A 20,878-nucleotide genomic window follows, 5' to 3' on the forward strand; every position below is an offset into this window, starting at 1 on the left:
TGACCTGACTGTGCATAATACATCGTGGAGGTCCAATATATTATTAATTTTTCCTTTTTTCCTGCGTTCAGATTTTCTCAAATTTCGATCAGTAACTTACCTAATCCTAAGACACATGTTGTCATAAATTCATTATCACTGGGTGATGTGCTTTCAATGTAGAATACAAGGTGAGTCTTTGACTCTTACAAATATTTTAACAGTAAATTCTTGAGGTCAAAAGAAACACTTTTTTCTTTACCCTTTTTTCCCGAATAGGAAAACAAAACAAAAATTTATTTTTAGTTCCTCTCACAAACTGTTGCATCAAATGAAATGAATTTCGGAATATCGTTTTTTCATTTTTATTGATGAATCTTTTTCGAACAAGAGATATTACCCAGTTTTTCCATTATGACCATTATGTACCATAAAAATACCAAAAATTCAAAGAAGCCAACACTTGAAACTAATGAGTATTTGAACGTTTTATAAAATAAAAGTATTTTTCATATTTTCTCGTATAATTCGCTGTTTTTCAGTGGTTCGATGTTCAAAAATAAAAAATATCCGTGATGTTCGGAAAATTGGGTAGTTGGCGGAATGCAACTCTGTTTAAAAGATCCACAGATGTGTAGTGTCATAGATTTACCATTTCATTCTGAAGGAATTCTGTTTCTCCAGGGATGGCATAGCTCATTATGAAAACAGAAAACTTAAAACGTCTATATCTTTTTATCAGGGCCGATTCGGAAAAAGTGGAAAAGGAAAAAAACTGTTTTTTTTTACCTCAAGAATCTACTGTTGAAATATTGGTACAAGTCAAAGACTCGCTCTGTTTATTAACGCGGTGGGTAGATGAAAACAAATAGACATAATTTAATACCCGGAAGAATAATATATTCAGTAATTAAACTTACAAAAAAACCTAATATTACGTAATTACACAATGTACGAAACTTTCTCAACATGACTCAGATATAGACCTACTCATCCTAGCTTGTTGAGACTGGGCTTTTTCTTCTCATTTTCACTTAGAGGAGCTGCAGACAATTTCATCGATGCTTTCCTCTTCCACATGAAGAGACCCTGAGCTAACGAAGACTTCCAAAGGTGCGATTTCCTCAGGTTTCTCAAACTTTTCTTCCTTTTCGACTCGGAGGAAGCTAATATCTCCGCCCAAACCCCTAAGGTACTCTTCAGAACGTCGATTTTGGGCTTCACGTCTCTCAGGTCGTAATCGCCCTGAGGTATCCTTCTCCTTTGGCATATGTACCGATAGATGGCATCGATCATATATTGGCAAGATGACACCTCAGCATTCAGTTCGTTGGTCCTGTTGACAATAGTAGTGATAAGGGTTTCTGTTGCTAGGTTCCTTCTGCAGACGTCATCGAACTGGCAGCGAAGGTTGTTTAGCTCGTTTCTTAAACCTGCGATTGAAAAAATTTTAGATATCCAATCTTATAGCTAGACAAGAATTTTATTATACTATTCTATTATAAAAGGTAAAGAAAAATCATAAAAGCAGTTTCAGTTAAATCAGAAATTGACCTCTTTTTACACACTTTATAGACGCGAATTTGAAGTCTTCAATGATACACCCTTGAAGAAGAATTTATACCACAGGACTTTCTCGCCATCCGCATAAGGCGTAAAGGGGAAAAGACGACAAGGATGTGGGGTGTTGCCAGAACACTTGAACGATAAGAAGAAGTTACGAATATTATAGTAGTTTCTACTTTCGTCGAAAAGATGGCAGCACTTAACGAACGTCTTCATTTTCTCCAGAATACAAATTGTAGCCAATGGCGAGGCTTTTCGAGAAATTTTTTCATGTGGAAATTCATAGAAGAGATAATTTCACATCAAAAAGTTAATAACATGAGTGAATATTCGTTCTTTAATGAAAAAAAATTTATCTTTCTTTCCGTTTGACGAATAAAAATTTCTGACTTTCCGAGATGACGATCTGATTGAATTGAATTATAATGAAAACAACATGTAAATTAGTGGTTTATGACGTAAGATATTCATGTTCTCTTTTTGAACTGACCTCTAAAACGGTGTAGACCCCTCTTAAGGCACCTTTTACTGAGCTACAAGTTACAATGTTTTTGGAACCACTAAGCATTAACCGCGTATTTGAATCACTTTTAAATTTTTGATCCCTTAGAAAGCCCATTCAATTGAGAAACTTCCTTGTCTCTAGATATTTTTTAACGGAACCCAAGATTTTTGAGAAAAATCTGAAAATGCCATTGATCACATTTCTAGATTAGTATGGAATTCTATCAGTTTTTCAATTGAATAGGATTTCTTATGGAATAACAATTTTGAAGAAATTCAAATGTCCAAAGACATTGTGGCCCAGTGAAACGTGTCACAAGTGGGTTCATCTCCAAAATAGATAGCACTTTAAGATTTCGCATATCGTGTACCAAATTCAGCGATTTTTATATGTCCGGATCCTGCGATGAAAAAAAAAGAATTATTTTTAGGGGTGAAATTCAGGGGGCTGTAACTCCGAAAGAGTGGGGTCACCTGGCAATAATGAAATAAATTGGTTGCATTAACGTCAGTTTCTGATAAGCCAACACAACAAAAGTTCAAGAAATTCAACCTAATGCCATTTTACGAATAAATAGTGCAGGATACTTTTTTGCTGCGTCAAATTCACAACTTATTCAACGAAAGGGAAATGAACAAAAAATAAACTGTACAGAGTGAGTCTTTGACAAGTACAAATAATTCCACAGCAGATTCTTGAGGTCAAAAAACACTTCCTTCCTATACCATTTTTTCCGATTCAACCCTGATAAAAAGATATAGCCGATTTAGGTTTTCATAATGAGCTGTGCCAAATAATCTTCAGAATAACTGTGACACTACACATCTGTGAATCCTTTAAACATAGTTGCATTCAGCCAAAGAACCCAATTTTCCGAATATCATAGATAGTAATAGAATGGTCACGCCATGGGAGGCAATGAATACAATAATAAGGATAAATTCAGATGCATACCACCCGCCGATATGAAGATCAACAAGTGTTACGATCTGAATTGAACTAGACAATTTGCCATCGTCAAGGCCCCAAATGGAGTACGTCCCATCGAAGAAAAGCAGATGCTGACCATGGTTTCGGTCTCATTTGACCTCATCAGAGCAACATAGCATTTTTCCCCGGTGGAGAAAGTTTGGAATTGATGGACCCTTATTCAATATTGGCGAAGAGTTGATACTCTTTGATATTGGCAAGCGCTACTGAGTAATATCCAGTAACACAGCGACTACTGAGTACTATACATTTACCCAGAGCGCCACCCAGTATGAAACGGTGTCCGATTCAATCCCCTCCAGATAGAAACCAAAGATTATAGAGTTAGTAAGTAAGGTTATAGAGTTAGTAAGTAAGAGTAACCTAACTCTATAATCTTTGATAGAAACCAAGACGAAGACAATAGTATATGTCCCATATTTTCTCTAATTCAGCACGCCGATTCGCTTTGCGAACAACAGACATGTGACGAATTGGGGAGTCCGGGAACACGTTCAGATCACGGCAGAAATGATGCCAGCGGAACAATAATAATAGAATGGTCACGCCTAAACAGGGAGGCAATGAATAAAATAATAAGGATAAATTCAGATGCATACCACCCGCCGATATGAATATCAACATAGATAGTTTTTAATTTTTGAACATCGAATTACTCAGAAACGGCGCATTATACAAGAAAATATGAGGAATACTTTTATTTCACGAAACGTTCAAATATTCTTTTCCAATTTAGTTTCAAGAGTAGGTTTTTTGAAATTTTGGTATTTTTATGGTGCGTAATGGTCATTCATAATGAGAAAACTGGAAGACGTGGGTGATATCTTGTGTTCGGAAAAGATGGATTCGGAAGAAATGGTAAACGAAAAAGTGTTTCCTTTGATCTTGAGAAGCTACTGTTAAAATATTTGTACGTGACAATGACTCACCCTGTATACGACCAAGGATAAACACTGAACTCCGCTGATGGAACATCCAACTTAAGCGAAGAAAACCCCAGGTTATTGTAAGAAATTTGAGAGAAAAACGGAAATGTATTAGAAAATGGCGAAGAGGTATTGAGCTGAATTCTTCAAAACAAAAAGAAATTTTCTACTGCCCCATGTCTACAGCTGGTACAACAATATATTTCTGTGTGAAATAGGTCGTCAAAATTAGGTCACCAACTTAATTTGTGCTGTGTGAGCTGTATTTCAATAACGACTATTTTCTTCTTCCTACTGACCTATCAAAGTCACCTTTCCAATTTGTATCGCATCCTTCAAATTCTGGTGCACTATTATAACCATAAACGATTCTGTTTTCTGATTTTTCACCCTTTTTTCCTTAACGTAGTCCAGCAATTCGTACCTACTCAATAGGTCGTTGATCGTTTTAAATGGGGAATCTTCGTTCTCTACCACCTTAGTCAAAAACACATCGTAGATGTCGTGTTTAGCTATCTCCCTCTTGAATTCGGCCATGAGGAACTGCCCCACGTCCATCTCCTTCTTCAGTGCATCGATACTAGCCTGCCTTGACAGTTGCAACTGCTTGTTCTGCTCCATCCTCGTGTTAGCCCGTATCCTTTTCTCCAGATTTTCCCTTACGAACTTTGCGTGCGATATCACCAAGTTACGCAGGCGTTTCTCGCACTCCTCCAACTGGTTCCATTTTCCTACCAGTTTTTTAGCCATCTGCTTGCATCTGATCCGTTTGATGACCAGTTGATCTTCGAGCTCATCCAGGTGACTTTTCACGTGAAGGTACCTCAGGGATGAGTCGCTTCTTGCGACGTCTTTGTGCAAATGGATCGTCGGCAAGGGAGTCGAGGTTTGATGAAGTTTAGGGTGCATCTTTTTCAAGGGAATATTGGGCAACTTCCAGTTAGGATCGGATATTGGTCTCATTACGACTAGGATTAACTTAAGTTGAGTGGGAAAAATGAAAAAAACGATACAAAATTCGACAGAACTTTTTGTCACTGTTGACAAAATACACGAAAGGGAAAGTATGGAGATCATAAACGCGTAGCAGCATAGAAATACCAAACGTAGCAGTGAACTCTGATGGTATTTTCTGAGTACTAGATGCGTAACAACCGAAGGGGTAGTCTTGTGCAGTGGCTTTGATTTTTGGGGGAGTTGGTGACGCATAAACAATGCACCATTTGATTATTTCGAATTTGGTTGAATATCTTGGATGGGTAATCAATCACACTCTTGAAGAATTGTAACACTATTGTACGGATGATTAAGGAAGTTCCTCATTATACAGGATGTTTTCTAATTGAGTGTCAATATTTACGGGGATGATTTTTGGGCCCATTTTAAGAAAAAAACTTTATATGAACATATGTCCTAAACGTCTTACCTTTTGAGATACGGGGTGGTAAAGTTTTCAAAAATAAATCATTTATTATCAATATCTACAATACCACTTCAAATATTTTAATGAAATTTGTCATGCATGTATACTATGAATCAAGAGGCATTTTTTAGTGTATCACTTTTTTCTTAATTTCCACTCGTGGCGTTCGTACGTAATTTGACCTGGGTACCTATTTTGGCAGACATTGTTGGTACGCCACAGATTTTTCCTGAAATAAAAATTATTTTTGAAATTCCCAATCATTTCTTACCAAAGTTGATCACTTGACTTTTTTCAACCCGATTCACGGTTTCCGCTTAAAAAAATAAAAACCGTTTCTATGCATGATCACAACAATATCGTTAATCTAAGATGTCTAAAAACATGGTGTATGCACTCGTCAATTTTTGAATGGAATGACATTAGACTAAATCGAAAATAAGAGATTCGTTTCTTGGCGGTGCCACCATGTTCTATCCTTGTTCTATGAAAGAAAATCTAATGATACTCTCTCGCTTTATTTTGTTCTGCGTTGATATCAATCACAGTTTACAGTCATCTCTGTGTTCCTGATCCATCAAAAAATCCAAAAAAAAACGAACTGTACTACATTCTCAGCTGTTAACGAATATTTGTGATTTACACATAAATTTTTGTTGTAAAAACGAATCTGCAGATATTTCAACACTATCGAAGGATTCGAAAAAGTACTATTTTTCTTCAAGATAATTTCTGTTTGACAAATTGTATTCGTGAGGAAGGTAATTCAATATGATTTCAATAAAACACAGTTGATTGCGAAATATTCAATATATTCAGTTGACAGAAACGCAATTTTCACTATACTTGTGAAGAATATTTGAAGAACAGACTCGAATAACAGATTAACATATTTATGTTTCTTAATACATGCTCACAATTCACATTACGTATTTTCAATACAGTTCCTTTGATTAAATATTGCTGAAGTTGCCACAAAACTGTAAGCTCTATCCGTCCCGAATGTTCATCTGATTTGGCTCTGCCTCAATTTCCAGCAACAAAGAGCGATAGTCCAACAACACCGAATTCTTAGCTGTAGTTCTTGATTGTCCATACAGAAAACTGAACGACATGTTCAATAAATGAATGTTGTACGACCTTTCTCGAAACTAATACATTTTGACACACCAATAATTGCTTATAAATACAGCCCATTCGCAAGTCGTAGGAATGCATTCAAATTATTTTCAAATATCAATTGACAACTGTCAACAGCGCTACCTACAGTGGAAAAAACGAAACTTATCTGTTATTTTCGAAACGGGAAAAACAAAATCTAATCAGTGCATACACCATGTTTTTAGACATCTTACGTTAATCCATACATATGACAATATCACCATACAGAGACATACAGAGAGATTTTATTTTTTAGATTAAACCCGTGTGTCGGACTAAAAAAATTCGAGAGATCAAATTTGCTCATAGTTGAATAATACCACCCTGTATATCGAAAGAGAAGACGTTCAGTACATATGTTCATATGAAGTTTTTTTCTTAATATGGGACCAAAAATCACCCCCATAAAAATTGACATTCAATTAGGAAATACCCTGTATGTTGAATCTGCTGGATGTTCAAAGAAAAATGATAGTTTTTAATGCTATAGAAAATATATTTTTTCTACAAGTGTGCGCGTTCAACCTTTTTCCCGCACGCATTCCAAGTTGCAAAGAGTCACTTTCCCAAAGCGTGCGGGAAAAACGCCTGCTATTTCTTTCCCGCACGCATTTGCGTGCGGGAATGGATTAGCAGGGGTTTTTCCCGCACGCAAATATTATAGAGTACATTAAATTCTATCATATCTCTATGCACCGAACGCCAACGATGAGAAAGCCATGGTGACGACATGCAGAATTACGTCTGTCATTATATATGAATTAATCAAATGAGATATGATCTTTTTCGTGAAATGGTAAATGGATATATTTATATATTTCAAGCGCTCGTAGAAAAAATATTGTTCCTAACTCTTGCGGAAAGTGTCTTGCCCGCACTCAACTGCTTACCCGAACTCTGCTTCGCATCGTTCGGGCAACGGCAGTTTCGTGCGGGCAAGTATCACTTTCCGCACTTGATAGGAAAATAACTATTCCATCATGCATAAATAGTCAGTCTGTTATCATATTTTGCTGATAAATCCTTCGATATTTACCTAGTCTTCATTTGCTTTGAATGGTCTGGAAACTATCATTACTGTTTTTGGATAAGTAGAAGTAGAGTTTATTGCTTTTTTTTTTAACATGGTGCGTCCTTGATTGGTACAAATATTTCAACAGTAGATTCTTGCGGTCAAAAGAAACACTTTTATTTCATACCATTTTTTCCGAATCGGATCGGTTTAAAAGATACAGTCTGTTGAAAAACCATAAATAAATGTTATTTTAGTTCTATCAATCACACGGTCTAATCGAATGAAAAGAATTTCGGAATATAGTTTTTCATTTATTTGATGAATATTCTTCGAACACAAGATATCACCTACGTTTTCCAGTTTCCTCGTTGTGACCATTACGTACCATAAAAATACCAAAAATTCAAAGAACCCAACTCTTGAAACTTAGTTGGACGCTATCTAATGAATATTTGAACGCTTTGTGAAATAAAAGTATTCTTTATATTTTCTCATTATCCAGTAATTTAATGCTCGAAAATAAAAAATATCTGTGATATTAGGAAAATTGGGTACTTAGGCTGAATGCGAATTTGTTTAAGATTAGATAGATTTAAGATCCAGAGATGTGTAGTGTCATATATTCAGCGTTACTGGCGCATACGTCATTTTGCCATTTCAACTCTATCAGGCGTTACACTTTTTCTGTGTATGTTCAGGTACAGGGCGTTTCTGAAGTATTTTTCCATTTACAGAAGTACCAACCTAAAAGGTCCTTATAAAATATTTGGATAGTATAGTGACTTTTGTGAAGTATATTTTCTCTTTATGTCGTGGACTATTAGACTCATTCTTAGAAATAATAAACCTTGGTATTTAAAGAAATACATTCACACTCACCGATTAGAACAATGTCTCTCAGCCTGAAAAACTCAACATTATCGTCGTGCAATAGGACTGTAGTGGCCATTTCTGCAGTCTGCCTCTTCACGCAATGCTCCTTAACATGCTGCAAAGACTCGTATTTCGTCAGGAATTCCAAATTGCTTTTGTAAGGCGAATCTGCATTCTCCACAACACTATTGAGGTAGTTCTCGTAGATACTGTGTTTTCTTATTTCCAACCTCATCTTATTCAAGATCGCGTTGAAGAAGTCGTAGCTCTTGTCCAACGCCTTGATTTCCCTGTCTCGTTTTTTCGTTAGTTCCATATCTGTCTGGATTTTCGCCAAAGCTCTCTCTCGCTTTTCTAAATTTCTCTTCAGGAATCTGTAAAAGTTTGTTTTTCCCATGAAAACAGTGGTCCCAGACGTGTTGAAAAATCTGGGAGACCATGGCAACAGATAGATTTGATTGTCTTCCAAATGACACAAAGTATTTATGGCTTGTTGGAAAAGTGGATTAGACAACGACCGAATATAAGGCCTCCTGGATGTAATGCACAGAGGCCATGTTGCCTCTTATACAACATCATACATCATCAAACATATCAGGTAGGATACCTTCTCTAGAGAAGGTAGGTCACCTTTTCTAGATAAGGTAAACTACTACTACTTTGGTATGAACCAAAGTTACGAAATTTTGATGCAAATACCTTGATAATGTTGGCCTTCAGACGGGGCCTTCTCATCCTTCAACGCACTTGAGAACAGTGATCACTTGAGAGACAATACTTTGGCATGTCAAGGCAAGTAGGAATAGTACGAGGAAAACTTTCGATATAATTCTAGATTGTCTTGCATCACTGCAGCGGAGATAACGTACCAACTAGGCCACTGGAGATCATAACAGAACTCACACTTTTTTATATTGTTATAAATAGATTGGCCGATGTATTGGGAGTCAAAAAGCCTTAGCTTCTCTGGCAACAAGCATCGAGAAAAAATTCACCATGATGCTAAGCAGGTGAAAAGAAGATTGGGAAAGGGAACTTGTCACCTAAATCCTCAAAAGAAATACTATTAAGTTCCGGTTGTGGAAGTTCTAAACGGTATAAGTATGGTTTACAAAAAACCACGACTGGCGTAGGAGTATTCTATACTGGCACCAGATGCTCTTTATTGGTAGACCGATGTCTAAGCATCTTTCCGGCAGAAATATTTGCATATATACGAAGCTTTAGGCCTTAGAATCAATTTTGACACAACCAAAATCCTAGTAAGTCCGCCAGAAAGCCTTCAAACAGATATGGAGGATGAAACCCTAGAACAGGCCGAGCAGTTCAAATACTTGGGAAGCTTCATAAATACTAAGGCTAACCTAGACACGGAAATACAAAACCGTATCATTTCGGCGTCACGGGCATTCTGGAAGCTAAAGGACAGAGTGTTTCAAAATCACGACCTCAATCTGAAGACTAAGACAGCTGTTTACAAAGCAGTGGTATTCCCAACGCTTCTTTACGGAAGCGAAAGCTGGACTTCCTACAAGCGACATATTAAACAGCTTGAACAAACGCAACAACGTCATCTAAGAAAAATAGTGTACCTACATCAGATGGTTGCACAAAGTCTTGCAACGCGCGAGTTGTATAACAATTGAGACTCAAGTAACGAGGGCCCGACTCAGATGGAGCGGCCACATTCTGAGGATGCAAGACACAAGACTCCCCAAAATAGCTCTGTACGGCGAATTCACAGAGAGAGCTCGGAAACCAGGAGGCCAGTATAAGCGGTTTAAGAATATACTGCATCAATCCCTAAAATCAGTTAGTGCCAATCCTAACTGGGAACAACTATAGCGTTAGATAGATCGCAGTGGAGGTCTTTGGTCCACAGTTATAATGGAGACTCGAGAAGAATACAGCGGCGGCCAGATCTGGTTGGTGACTACCCATGCCCGGAGTGTAGAAGGATCTGTAGGTCATGGTTGGTTCTCTTCAGTCACAGAAGGGCACACAGCCCTAAGAAAAAAGTTTGATCGCACCGATAGTTTTGTTTTTGAGTCTTTTTGTACAGCAATAAATGAATGAATGAATGTATTTACAACGGGAGTTTCAGGAGAAGTAAAAAGCCGAGTGTAAAATACTCTGGTTGAATCTTTCAAGCCTGGAATAATCCAAAAGTTGCTTGGTAACAATATTACTGGATATATTCGGTATAAGTATAGATTTTGAGCATAAATTCTTTACCAATGAGTAGGTACAACCAAATCATTTGAGACCATTTTTGCAACAAACCTGTTGTGCGATATGATTGTTCGCTGAAAGGTGTGTTCGTTGTGTTCCAAGTGTAACCATTGATTTTGCAGTCTCTGCCTCAAGAATTCTGCGTTATAACGTTTCCTCTGCAGAATCTCCGCTAGCTCTTCCCTCTTTCGCTGTTCTACGATGAAATCAAGTTCCGGATTGAGACGAACGTTGTCTTTCGGTATGCTGATGGTATTTTCGCACTTCCCCACTGAAATATCGCCTGCTAAGTTCTCTTTTTCGGGCCTTATTGGCGGTAATTTGAATTTAGGTTCCGTTCTTTTTGGCATAACCGAGTTGATTTTAGCGGATTATATACGCGATGATAAAAAAATATACAAAAGAAGTTATGGACAAAAAAACTGCAATCTGAACCTGTCATATAGACGTGATTGTCATTTTAATGATGGCAAATCAAAATTGTGTGGGGGTGGTTATCTGCGTTATCTGTGGATAATCAATTTGTGCTTTTGATTCTTTCTCTCCTTCTGTTTCTCCTTTTTTTTTCGTCACTATTAAGTCATCAACGTTGAAGTACAGGGTGTATTCAGTGCAGTGGCAGTGAGTCGCTCTGCACTCTTCGAAGCGCAGCGAGTCGCGGCTTATACGTGCATTGTGCTAAAGAACTGTGAACCCCCACTGTATTGCAGAGTCACCTTCTGTAAATTCTCATTCTTTCTCCTGGTCAGAGTTCACTAGTCACCTCAGTTCTAGATCGGGATGCTCCTTCGACGATTCAGATATGTTTTTGGCTTCCCTCTCCATAAATTCAGTGATGTTTTTCCACTTCAAGTGTCAGTTAGAAACCAGGACTGTTTCAAGATCAGAAGACTGTCCTAGGCAACGAATTGATTGACTCGTTTGTTGCGGAGGATTATCAGTTTCTCCCTTTTTCTCCTATGGTTGAATTTTTCTCAAATGCCAATCGAGTACTTACTTAAAACTATATATGTGTCTTATATATTCAGCGTGGGCAAAGTTGGTGATACATGAACTAAAGCTTTTAAACCCAACGAGATAGAGGAAAATGCCACATTACGTTCGTTCCTTTTCGAGAAACCTATAATGCCATCAACTGCATTCCTCTGTCTTCTTTTGTTTTCGAGTTATTGGCCAAAATTGAAATTTGGGCGATTTCAACTATGGTCATTATCTCCGTTTCTGTTTATGCTAGGATGTTGAAATAAAAACATTATAGAGACACTTTTTTATAGCAATCCAGTGGCGTACTATGATTTTTTCAGCAGATTCATTTGCCGAGCTATAACATACAGTTGTGTTTCTTCGTATGAAAACAGTAGTTTAAAATGACTCAGAAAGAATCACCATTTTTTCCTGTTTCAGAAATATATCATACATTGTCCTCAGTCTTTCTAAGACATTTTAAACAACTGTTTTCATGAGAAAAGACACAACTTTATGTTATAGCTCACCAATTATGTCATAGCATATAGCACAAACAAAAACGGAGATATTGACCAAAGTTGAAATTTAAATTTTGGCCTAAACTCGAAAACAAAATAAGATGCAGTTGTTGCCATTATTAGTCTCTCGAAAAATGACGACCGTAACATGCCATGTATTTTCCTCTATCTCGTTGGGTTGAAAAAGTTGTAGTTCAGGTAACACCAATTTAGCCCACCCTGTACAAAATATTGTTGAAATGAATGGATTATTATATTATTTTTGTCACATTTCGAATTGAAACCAAAATGAAGAATTTTATATAAGGTTATTCATTGGTAAATGTGAAAAAGCTAAGGGTAGATACAGAGTGTTTTATTGATTTTGGCAATTTCTTCAATTATCCATGATACTTTCGAACCATCCTATATATTTCGATGAAATTTGCTAGGTTTATTGTTCGCAACAATTAGTTCATACTGACATAGTAACTGAATTTTTTGTCAGGTCCGGCCTAGAAAAAACTGATAAATAAGTTTCAACCCCTCCAAAAAAAATTGATAGAATATTCGAAAAAAAAAACAGAGAACAACAAAGGGGGTAAAGTATTTTTCTAACTTCCGTATGACATTTTCGTACCTACTCAATTAATCTAGTCAAATATGAATATTCAGACAACACCAAAATTCCAAAAAATTGAATTTCATTCGGCATATATTAATTTTACCAATTTCATTGAATTTTTCGGGTCACAAATGTGAATCACTACCTACGCAGAGGTCTTAGATCTAAATAAATCAATTTTATCGTTTTCAGTGGTAAACTTATGTACCGACTCGAAATTATCACAGATTAATACAAGTACAAATATGTCCATTCCTTTTGGGAGTCAAGTTTGTCACCCAAACAGTAAGGGCCTAATGAGAGACTGAAGATCCAATTAAATCAGGAAAATTTCTAAATACCAAATGAAATTGTGTTTTATAAAATTTTGGTTACTGTGCTGTCTATTAGTAGGTTTATTGAGTATCAAGATCAAATGCGGAAGTGGTAAAAATACGTTGTTCCCTTTAGTTTTTCCTTTTTTTCTCAACTATTATATCGAATGTAAGTTATTTCAATATACAGTGTGCTTTTCTGGGTTGAATCTTATATATCACTTTTTTCTAGGCTCGACCTGAAAAAAAATCAGTTACTATGTCAGTATAAACTAACTACTAAATATCATTAAAATATATAGGGTACTTCGAAATTAACGGGTAATCTGAGAAATTGGCGAAATAAGTAAAACACTCTGTATCTTGATTATGGTTATAAAGGAAGATAGGCCCTAATGAATCACCTTGTATGAATTAATTTGAAAGAGTTCATATAAGTTACTTTCTTTGAACTTGATGCATTAATGTTACCTATATCCTTTTCATAACAAATCTTCAATCCAGGGTTGAGGCTCAAAGAAAGGTTCAGATGAATTTCTCGGGAAATTATTGATACGTAGTTCAATCCAGAAAATAAATTAATTGACTACTGAGAAGTGAGAATTTACTAACAGCGTTAATTGATTATTTTGACACCACATCATCTCCAGAAAAAAAAAATTGAATGCGTTGATATGAGTATCATGAAAATGAATCCAGTGATTTGAACCTAAGAACATAGATACCTATATTCTAAGAGTTGAACTGAATATTCATGAGAGTGGTAAATGTGATTAAAAAAATATTTAAACAATTCATTCTTGATATTGATATAAATTATTCCACTAATGAAACAATAACGCCCAGTTTCATAATCAAATTTAACTTTAACTTTAAGCTTAAAGCTTCCTTTACTGTCATTTTCAGTAGGGTTAAAGGAGGCTTTAAAATTAAAGGGACTTTAGGTTTGATTATGAAACCGGCCGTTAATTATTCATTTTTGAAATTAGAGGAATTTGACAAGGTTGCGGAAAATAAAATCCTACATAGATCTACTATACAGGGTGAGTCTTTGACTCGTACAAATGTTTTAGCAGTAGATTCTTGAGGTCAAAAGAAACATTTTTTTCCTTACCATTTTTTCCGGATCGGCTCGGTTTAGAAGATAAAGGATGTTGAAAAACTATAAAAAAATTATTTTTAGTTCTCTCACAAAATGTTTCATCGAATGAAATTAATTTCAGAATATCGTTTTTCATGTATATCTATATTAATAAAAGAGGATTTATGGTTTACTTCAAAATGCTTTATTGTTCAAACGATCGCACCAAATTGGACAATTCTTTTTTTGTTGTGTTTATTATTGTTAGGGCAAGGTTTATATAACAAAATATTCCCAAAAAAAATTGTACAGAACAGAAAAAAAGCCATTCCTTTTTCTTACGACCAATCGAGCAATCACGATGAGTTAGTTATTATTATCTACCCTAGAAATAATTTAAATGGCAAAACTAGGTTTGCCGGGTCAGCTAGTGATGAATATTTTTCGAACACATGATATCACCCACGTCTCCCAGTTTTCTCATTATGACCATAACGTACCATAAAAATACAAAAAATCCAAAGAAACCAACTCTTGCAAGGTTGGACAAGGTTGGACACTATCTTATGAATATTTGAACGTTTTATAAAATAAAAGTATTCTTTATATTATTTCGTATATTGCGCCGTTTTCGAGTTATTTGATATTCAAAAATTAAAAAGTACCTATCTGTGAAATTTGAAAAATTGGGTACTTTGGCTGAATACAACTCTGTTTGAAAGATCCACACATATGTAGTGTTACAGATTTACCTAGTTATTCTGAAGGTAATTTTGTCTTTCCAGGGGTGGCACAGTTCATTATGAAAACTTAAAATGGCTATATCTTTTCATCAGGGCCGAATCGGAAAAATTGTTATAGAGAAAAGTCTGTCTTTCGACTTCAAGAATGTTCTGTTAAAATATTTGTACGGGTCAAAAACTCAGCCTGTATGTGTTTTTCATGTGATGAGCTTCCTCAATTCAACAATTATTATATTTCGAAGTTTCAGAAAACTTTCTCATTATAATCTGAAAAAATTGACATTCTCGAATTCCTCCACTTTTAAATCTCAATCAAATTCCTTCAAGGGAACTGAAATCCCTCTTCCAACTAGGCGATGTCCCACACGAAAGAAAGCATAAATTATATTCACATTTATGTACAAATTAAATTCGAATACCAAACTACATGTAAAATTGATCGAAATAAAACTTGAATGAAAATAATGTCTTGTAACTCCCAAACCGTGTGATATATAGCCCGTTTGTTGATTGTAATACCAAAAATAGTTGAGGAATTTTATTAACCGTTCCACGAACTTCTAGAAGTCGAGTGTGGGCTAAGGAAGGTCCAAGGAACAAATCACTTTTAATTTTAGGTACTTTCTTGATAGGAAGAGACAGGTAGGCATCGCACAGGCGGGCCAACATGGTGAAAATATAAAATTCAATTACTCCCTAGCCTCTTGCGAAAGGAAAATTTACACAGAGAGGATGTTGTTTCCCAAGAAAAATATGAATACATTATTACTTGATGAAAATTATAGGTGTGCGTAAGGAATTATTAAAAATTACCGATATATTCCATATTTACGACATCGTTATAGAGGACAAGAACACCTCATTTAGGATTTCTTGTGATAATAATGTATCCAAAAGGCAAAAATTACATGGTGCATTGGATTTGGAATGAGATGTCTTGTTGTGAAGAGAAGTTTTTGATGATGGGTCAAGTGGTTTCATTAAACAAATCATCAGTATTTCTCAAGCCATTGACAACTCAATTGATTGATCAAATATAGCGGAATTAACATCTCGTAGCAATCAATTTGATGGCATTTCTTCAGCTATGCAGACTCAGAACTATTATTCATGTCTTCATATCTTTCTGAAATCCTCAGACAGTTTTCTTTTGATTGAAAATATAATAACTTTTGATCACTTGCCAAATTGTAATGGAACTCAATTCGAATAGATTGAGACAAAACGACAAGTAATTATTTTCACAAAGAAGTTTTTGTATTGAGAAGTAGCTAGTTAATGTTTTTACTTTCAAATAAAAATGCTCTCTATAGAAAAAATCGGTTCTTTTCACATTTTGTTTTCACTGTTTTCTAAATACAGTAATTGTAATCGAGTTGTAAATGCTACGAGGTTGTACTGCTTCAGACAAAGCGAATTAAAAAACTGAGAAGTTGCTTGAAAATAAACACAAATCATCTGCTTATTTTGTTTATTATGCTGTGTAAAGTTCATATGAAAATAATATAGTGAGTGTGCCTGGCCAAATGTCACAGAGTGGATTAGTGAGAAGAAAATGAAGATGCCTATAACTCTGAAACAATGGGCAGAGTTTTGCCCATTGCCGGAATCGACCAGCATACATGGATGGTTAATGTTCCTTGAAAATGTTATTTGCTCCATTCCCAATTGTTTCAGCCCATTTACGCTGAGTGAGTGAGTGATTATGCTCATGTTTCTTTCAAAAAGCACACCTTGATGTAGTTTATCTTTTCCCTCGAACAGGTACCTAAATACCACCCTAGGCCAAAGTTGCATAATATGGACTTCATTTTAATTGTTGAATCCTCTAAAACGTTTTATTGTTTCGTGACACGCTCCCAATAAAAAAATAAAAGAAAATGGAGTTATAAAAGTACCTCGCCTTTGAACTAAGCGCTCTCATTTTAAATATTTATGTCCAATCAGTGCATTTTATTTGCTGTTTCAATGGAAATGCCTAGTTTTGTATGCCATTCGTTTTTTTCTGTTATCTCAGACATTCCTTCACAGTTTCTCGATTAAATCCGAGACAGTGACACTCTGAACTAAAGAATCGTTTATTGCCTAGCATAAATATTGTTCCCTTTGTGCGAGACTTTATTGTATGTAGGGCTTTCATTCTTACTCGAAAAAAGACAGAACTCATCTAGAATGACTATAATAGCAATTAAAGCTGTGCTTGAATGCTCACCAGGTATCCAGTAACAATAAGCATCATTGTATTCTATTTAGCTTCTTGTTAGGTGAAGAATATTCATAGTGAATGAAATGAAATGACCTGAAATTTGAGGTGTCAAATTGGGTTATCAATCGAAAATTATACATCAATGATACAGGGTGAGTCTTTGATTCGTACAAATATTTTAACAGTAGATTCCTGACGTCAAAAGAAACATTTTTTTTTATACCATTTTTTCCTATTCGGCCCTGATAAAAAGATATAGCATAGCCTTTTTAAGCTTTCATAATGAACTGTGCCATCACTGGAGAAACAGAATAACCTTCAGAATACTAAGCTAAATCTATGACTCTACACATCTGTGGATCTTTTAAATAGAGTTGTATTCAGCCAAAGTATCCAATTTTTCAAATTTCACAGATACTCTTTAATCAAATTACTCGAAAACGGCGCATTATACGAGATTTATTTTATGAAACGTTCAAATTTTCATGAGATAGCATCTAACTTAGTATCAAGAGTTTTGATATTTTTATGATTCCTATACTCCATTCATTTTTATTTTAGAACTCGGTTGGCCATGGAAATTTGACACATTTCACTCTGTATAGTACGAAAATGTGGGGTTATGAAGGTTGTCAAAACATTTTTGGGTTTTAAATCAACGCTATGTTGCCTGTTCTACATAAAAGTTTCTGTTATTACGTATTTCATCACAATATCGAATCTCTTCGGAAAATATGTGACGAACATAATTGAAGTTTATACAAACTGATTGAAGGCATACCAAATCCAGTTATTTGCATGGAAAATACAAGAGATCAGTATAATATGATAATATGCACTAGCTTAAGGAGAGTTAAAGTTCGTTATCTTCGTTGGCTAAATGTTGAAGTCGATACATCAGTTGTTGATTTCAAAAATATTAACCCGAAGATGAAATGCATATGATGCAGTGGTTGGGAATGGGTATCTCCCGAAGGAATTAACAGATAATTACAAGAATGTTAAATTCTTCAACAAAAATCATCTTGCATCAATGTAAGTAAAAGGAGTTAAAGGAAGTTTTAAATCAAGATGAACTTCACCTTTGAACAAAAATTTCACATTAATTAACAATAACTAACAGGACAACTGGCGCGTATTTGTGGCTGTTCATCTTAATACATTGACATAATAATAATAATTAGGTTTTTATTGGTACCTTACGACATTTATAATGTATAGGACAAGTCAAATGAAAAATAGAAAAATCAATTTTCGGGAACTTATTCTACGATGACGATATTCATCGAAAATCCTGTAGTAAACTTTTCGCATTAATTCACTCAAACATAAAATTCTCCAATACCACCACTTCTTTGGGTCTCCCAATAGAAGGAAATTCTTTGTCATCCTCTTCATTCACAATCTTTCTGATTGTGGAAAATCTATATTCCGAAATTGATTTCATTCGATGAAACCGTTTGTGAGTTTATAATTTTTCAACAGCCTGTATCTTTCAAACCGAGCCGACAGGGAAACATTTTGTGTTTCTTTTAACCTAAAGAGTGTACTGTTGAAATATTTGCACGAGTGGAAGACTCACCCAGTATACAAGCAGCCCCGAAATTAATTTGACAAAATTTGGTCACATATTCTAGAAATAAAATATGGAGACCCCTATTTTTGATTTTTACCAGAAGTCCCATATTTGGGGTTGCATCTCCATGAATTTCGACCTTGAAAATATACATTGAAATTGGTACACACAGGAGTTTCATAATATGCAAAATCTCATTGTGCTATCTATTTTAGCGATAGACACTTTTTACTAGGCGACAATGTCTTTGTAGCATTCCATACGAATCTAGATATATGATTTTCATCACATTTTCAGATTTTTCTCAGAAATTTTGCGTTTCATGAAAAAATTGCAAGAAGCAAAAAAGTTTTTCAATTGAATGGGCTTTGTAATGGTTAAACAATTACCAAGGAATTCAAATACGTGGTTCATGTTCATATATGTAGTGGTTTCAAAGACATAGTGGCCAAGGGGTTGCATTGTCATATAAGTAGCCCTATGAGATATATCATATAACTCTCTGTCTTCAAAATCCAGTGATTTTCGTATGACTGTGTTGTGAGATATAGAGAAATTCAGACTAATTTCTGATTTCAATTTTGTGCTAATATTCACGTTCACGTACAAAATACCTATTCAACCCTTCACAGGGAGAATAGGCGGAGCACACCTTGCATCATCCCTCAGTCCCATCCCTCGATTACGTCACCCTCTGAATTCAACTAGGGTATTAGGAAAGCGAAGAGGTAGTCCACCCCTACAAGGGTGCTATTCTTGCAGCAATATTTCACCGAATCTATAGGGATCACTGGCTTCATGACTTCCTGCTTCGCATAGCTTGGCCATTGTTCTTATTGGGTTACATTTACGAATGCATTGTTTATGTATTATTGAATAGAATGTTAGTTTTAAGGAATATTTTTCGAACGCGCGTGACATAAGTGAATTCAGTTTTTGCCATACTAATAATTGCAACTACAACGTCAACGTATAGTATTTGCTGAATATTCCTGGTTCAGTTTTGACCCCCTTGTGACATTTCTGTTTACCAGTATTCGAAATTAATCCCCATTCAATTGGAACGCTGAAGGTTTCAGTGGCAGTTAACTCTAACTCAATCGGCCAGTATTCCACCCCATTATGTCAAGCGGAAGCATTCGGAGTCGTAAAGAAAACATAAACAGAACACGAAAACTTCATATATTTTATACACTTCGTCAACAACTGTCTGTGAGAATATAGAACATCGCAACGTAACACACCATCATCGGCTATAATTCTACCAGCATTATCTGGAGTACTTCTTTCTTCCCCGTGAAAAAATCAAATAAACCCGTTTTAATTCTTGAAATTCCAAAAATAGCCGAAAACGAATCTATTCCCGGCGATTTTGTGTTTATACGAAAACGGTTCCAGTTCAGACCTACAATTGTTACACTCTCTGCCAAATTCGGAAAAATGTGATAGATGAAAAAAAAATAGTGTATGAAATGAGAAAGTTGTTCTTGAGATTAATGTAATAGTGAAAAACATGAAAATAATTCTTGGTACACCGTAGATTCGGGTGACTTGGGACGATTGTTGAATTCAACTTGTCATATTTTCAAAACGGTGACCTATTTTCATCTGAAAAAGAGGTTCGAATATGCTTAATGACTCGGACTATTGATTAGGATATATACCATGCTTCAGAATTCGGATATAAATTTTGAAAAAAATAAAATATACTTGTCCCAAGTCACCCACCGATTTGGGAGGCTGAAATCTATTGATATCTCAACTCTCAAATGAAATAGGTGACTTGGGACGGTGTATAGTTTTGAAAAGTTTGAATTTGTGATTATATAGTTGAAATTCGGTAAAGAAATTAAATGATAAACCCCTATTAGAGCGAATTTATGGCAACTCAAATATAAAACAATTAAACAAAACAAGTGAACTTTGATTTCTTTCATTCTTTGGTGATTTCTTTGTGGAAATAACGTAAATAATAATATCCTGCGAAAAATCGGCATATTTCCTGCTGCCAATGCGCTGCTTGTATCTATTCGGCATTGTCCCAAGTCACCCTATGAAACAACAAAATAAATGAATGAGATCCGTGTTGCCGTTTGATTTGTAAACAACCTTGTTTCATGACATATCTAATATTCCGATATCCCACGTATCCAGAAAAAAAATTACAGATGCACAAAGTGAAACACATGTACAGGACACT

The 20,878-nt window shown here is 35.4% G+C and overlaps 1 protein-coding gene across 2 annotated transcripts; it reads right to left on the bottom strand.

Annotated features, from left to right (window-relative positions):
- Window positions 1-858: 858 nt before the first annotated feature.
- LOC123316969 (coiled-coil domain-containing protein 42-like) lies at window positions 859-11,052 on the bottom strand. 2 transcript variants are annotated; one of them, XM_044903295.1, is made up of 3 exons: window positions 10,722-11,052; window positions 8,445-8,812; window positions 859-1,412 (listed from the first exon to the last, which is right to left on the bottom strand). In XM_044903295.1, exons 1-3 carry the CDS (start codon window positions 11,018-11,020, stop codon window positions 970-972), a joined length of 1,110 nt encoding a protein of 369 aa, XP_044759230.1. In that variant the 5' UTR covers window positions 11,021-11,052; the 3' UTR covers window positions 859-969. The 2 variants fall into 2 exon arrangements, with proteins under 2 accessions (XP_044759230.1, XP_044759231.1); XM_044903296.1 differs by lacking the exons at window positions 8,445-8,812; window positions 10,722-11,052 and adding an exon at window positions 4,266-5,021.
- Window positions 11,053-20,878: the final 9,826 nt, after the last annotated feature.

The sequence above is a fragment of the Coccinella septempunctata genome, chromosome 7, assembly GCF_907165205.1.
Source record: "Coccinella septempunctata chromosome 7, icCocSept1.1, whole genome shotgun sequence".
NCBI lineage: Eukaryota > Metazoa > Arthropoda > Insecta > Coleoptera > Coccinellidae > Coccinella > Coccinella septempunctata.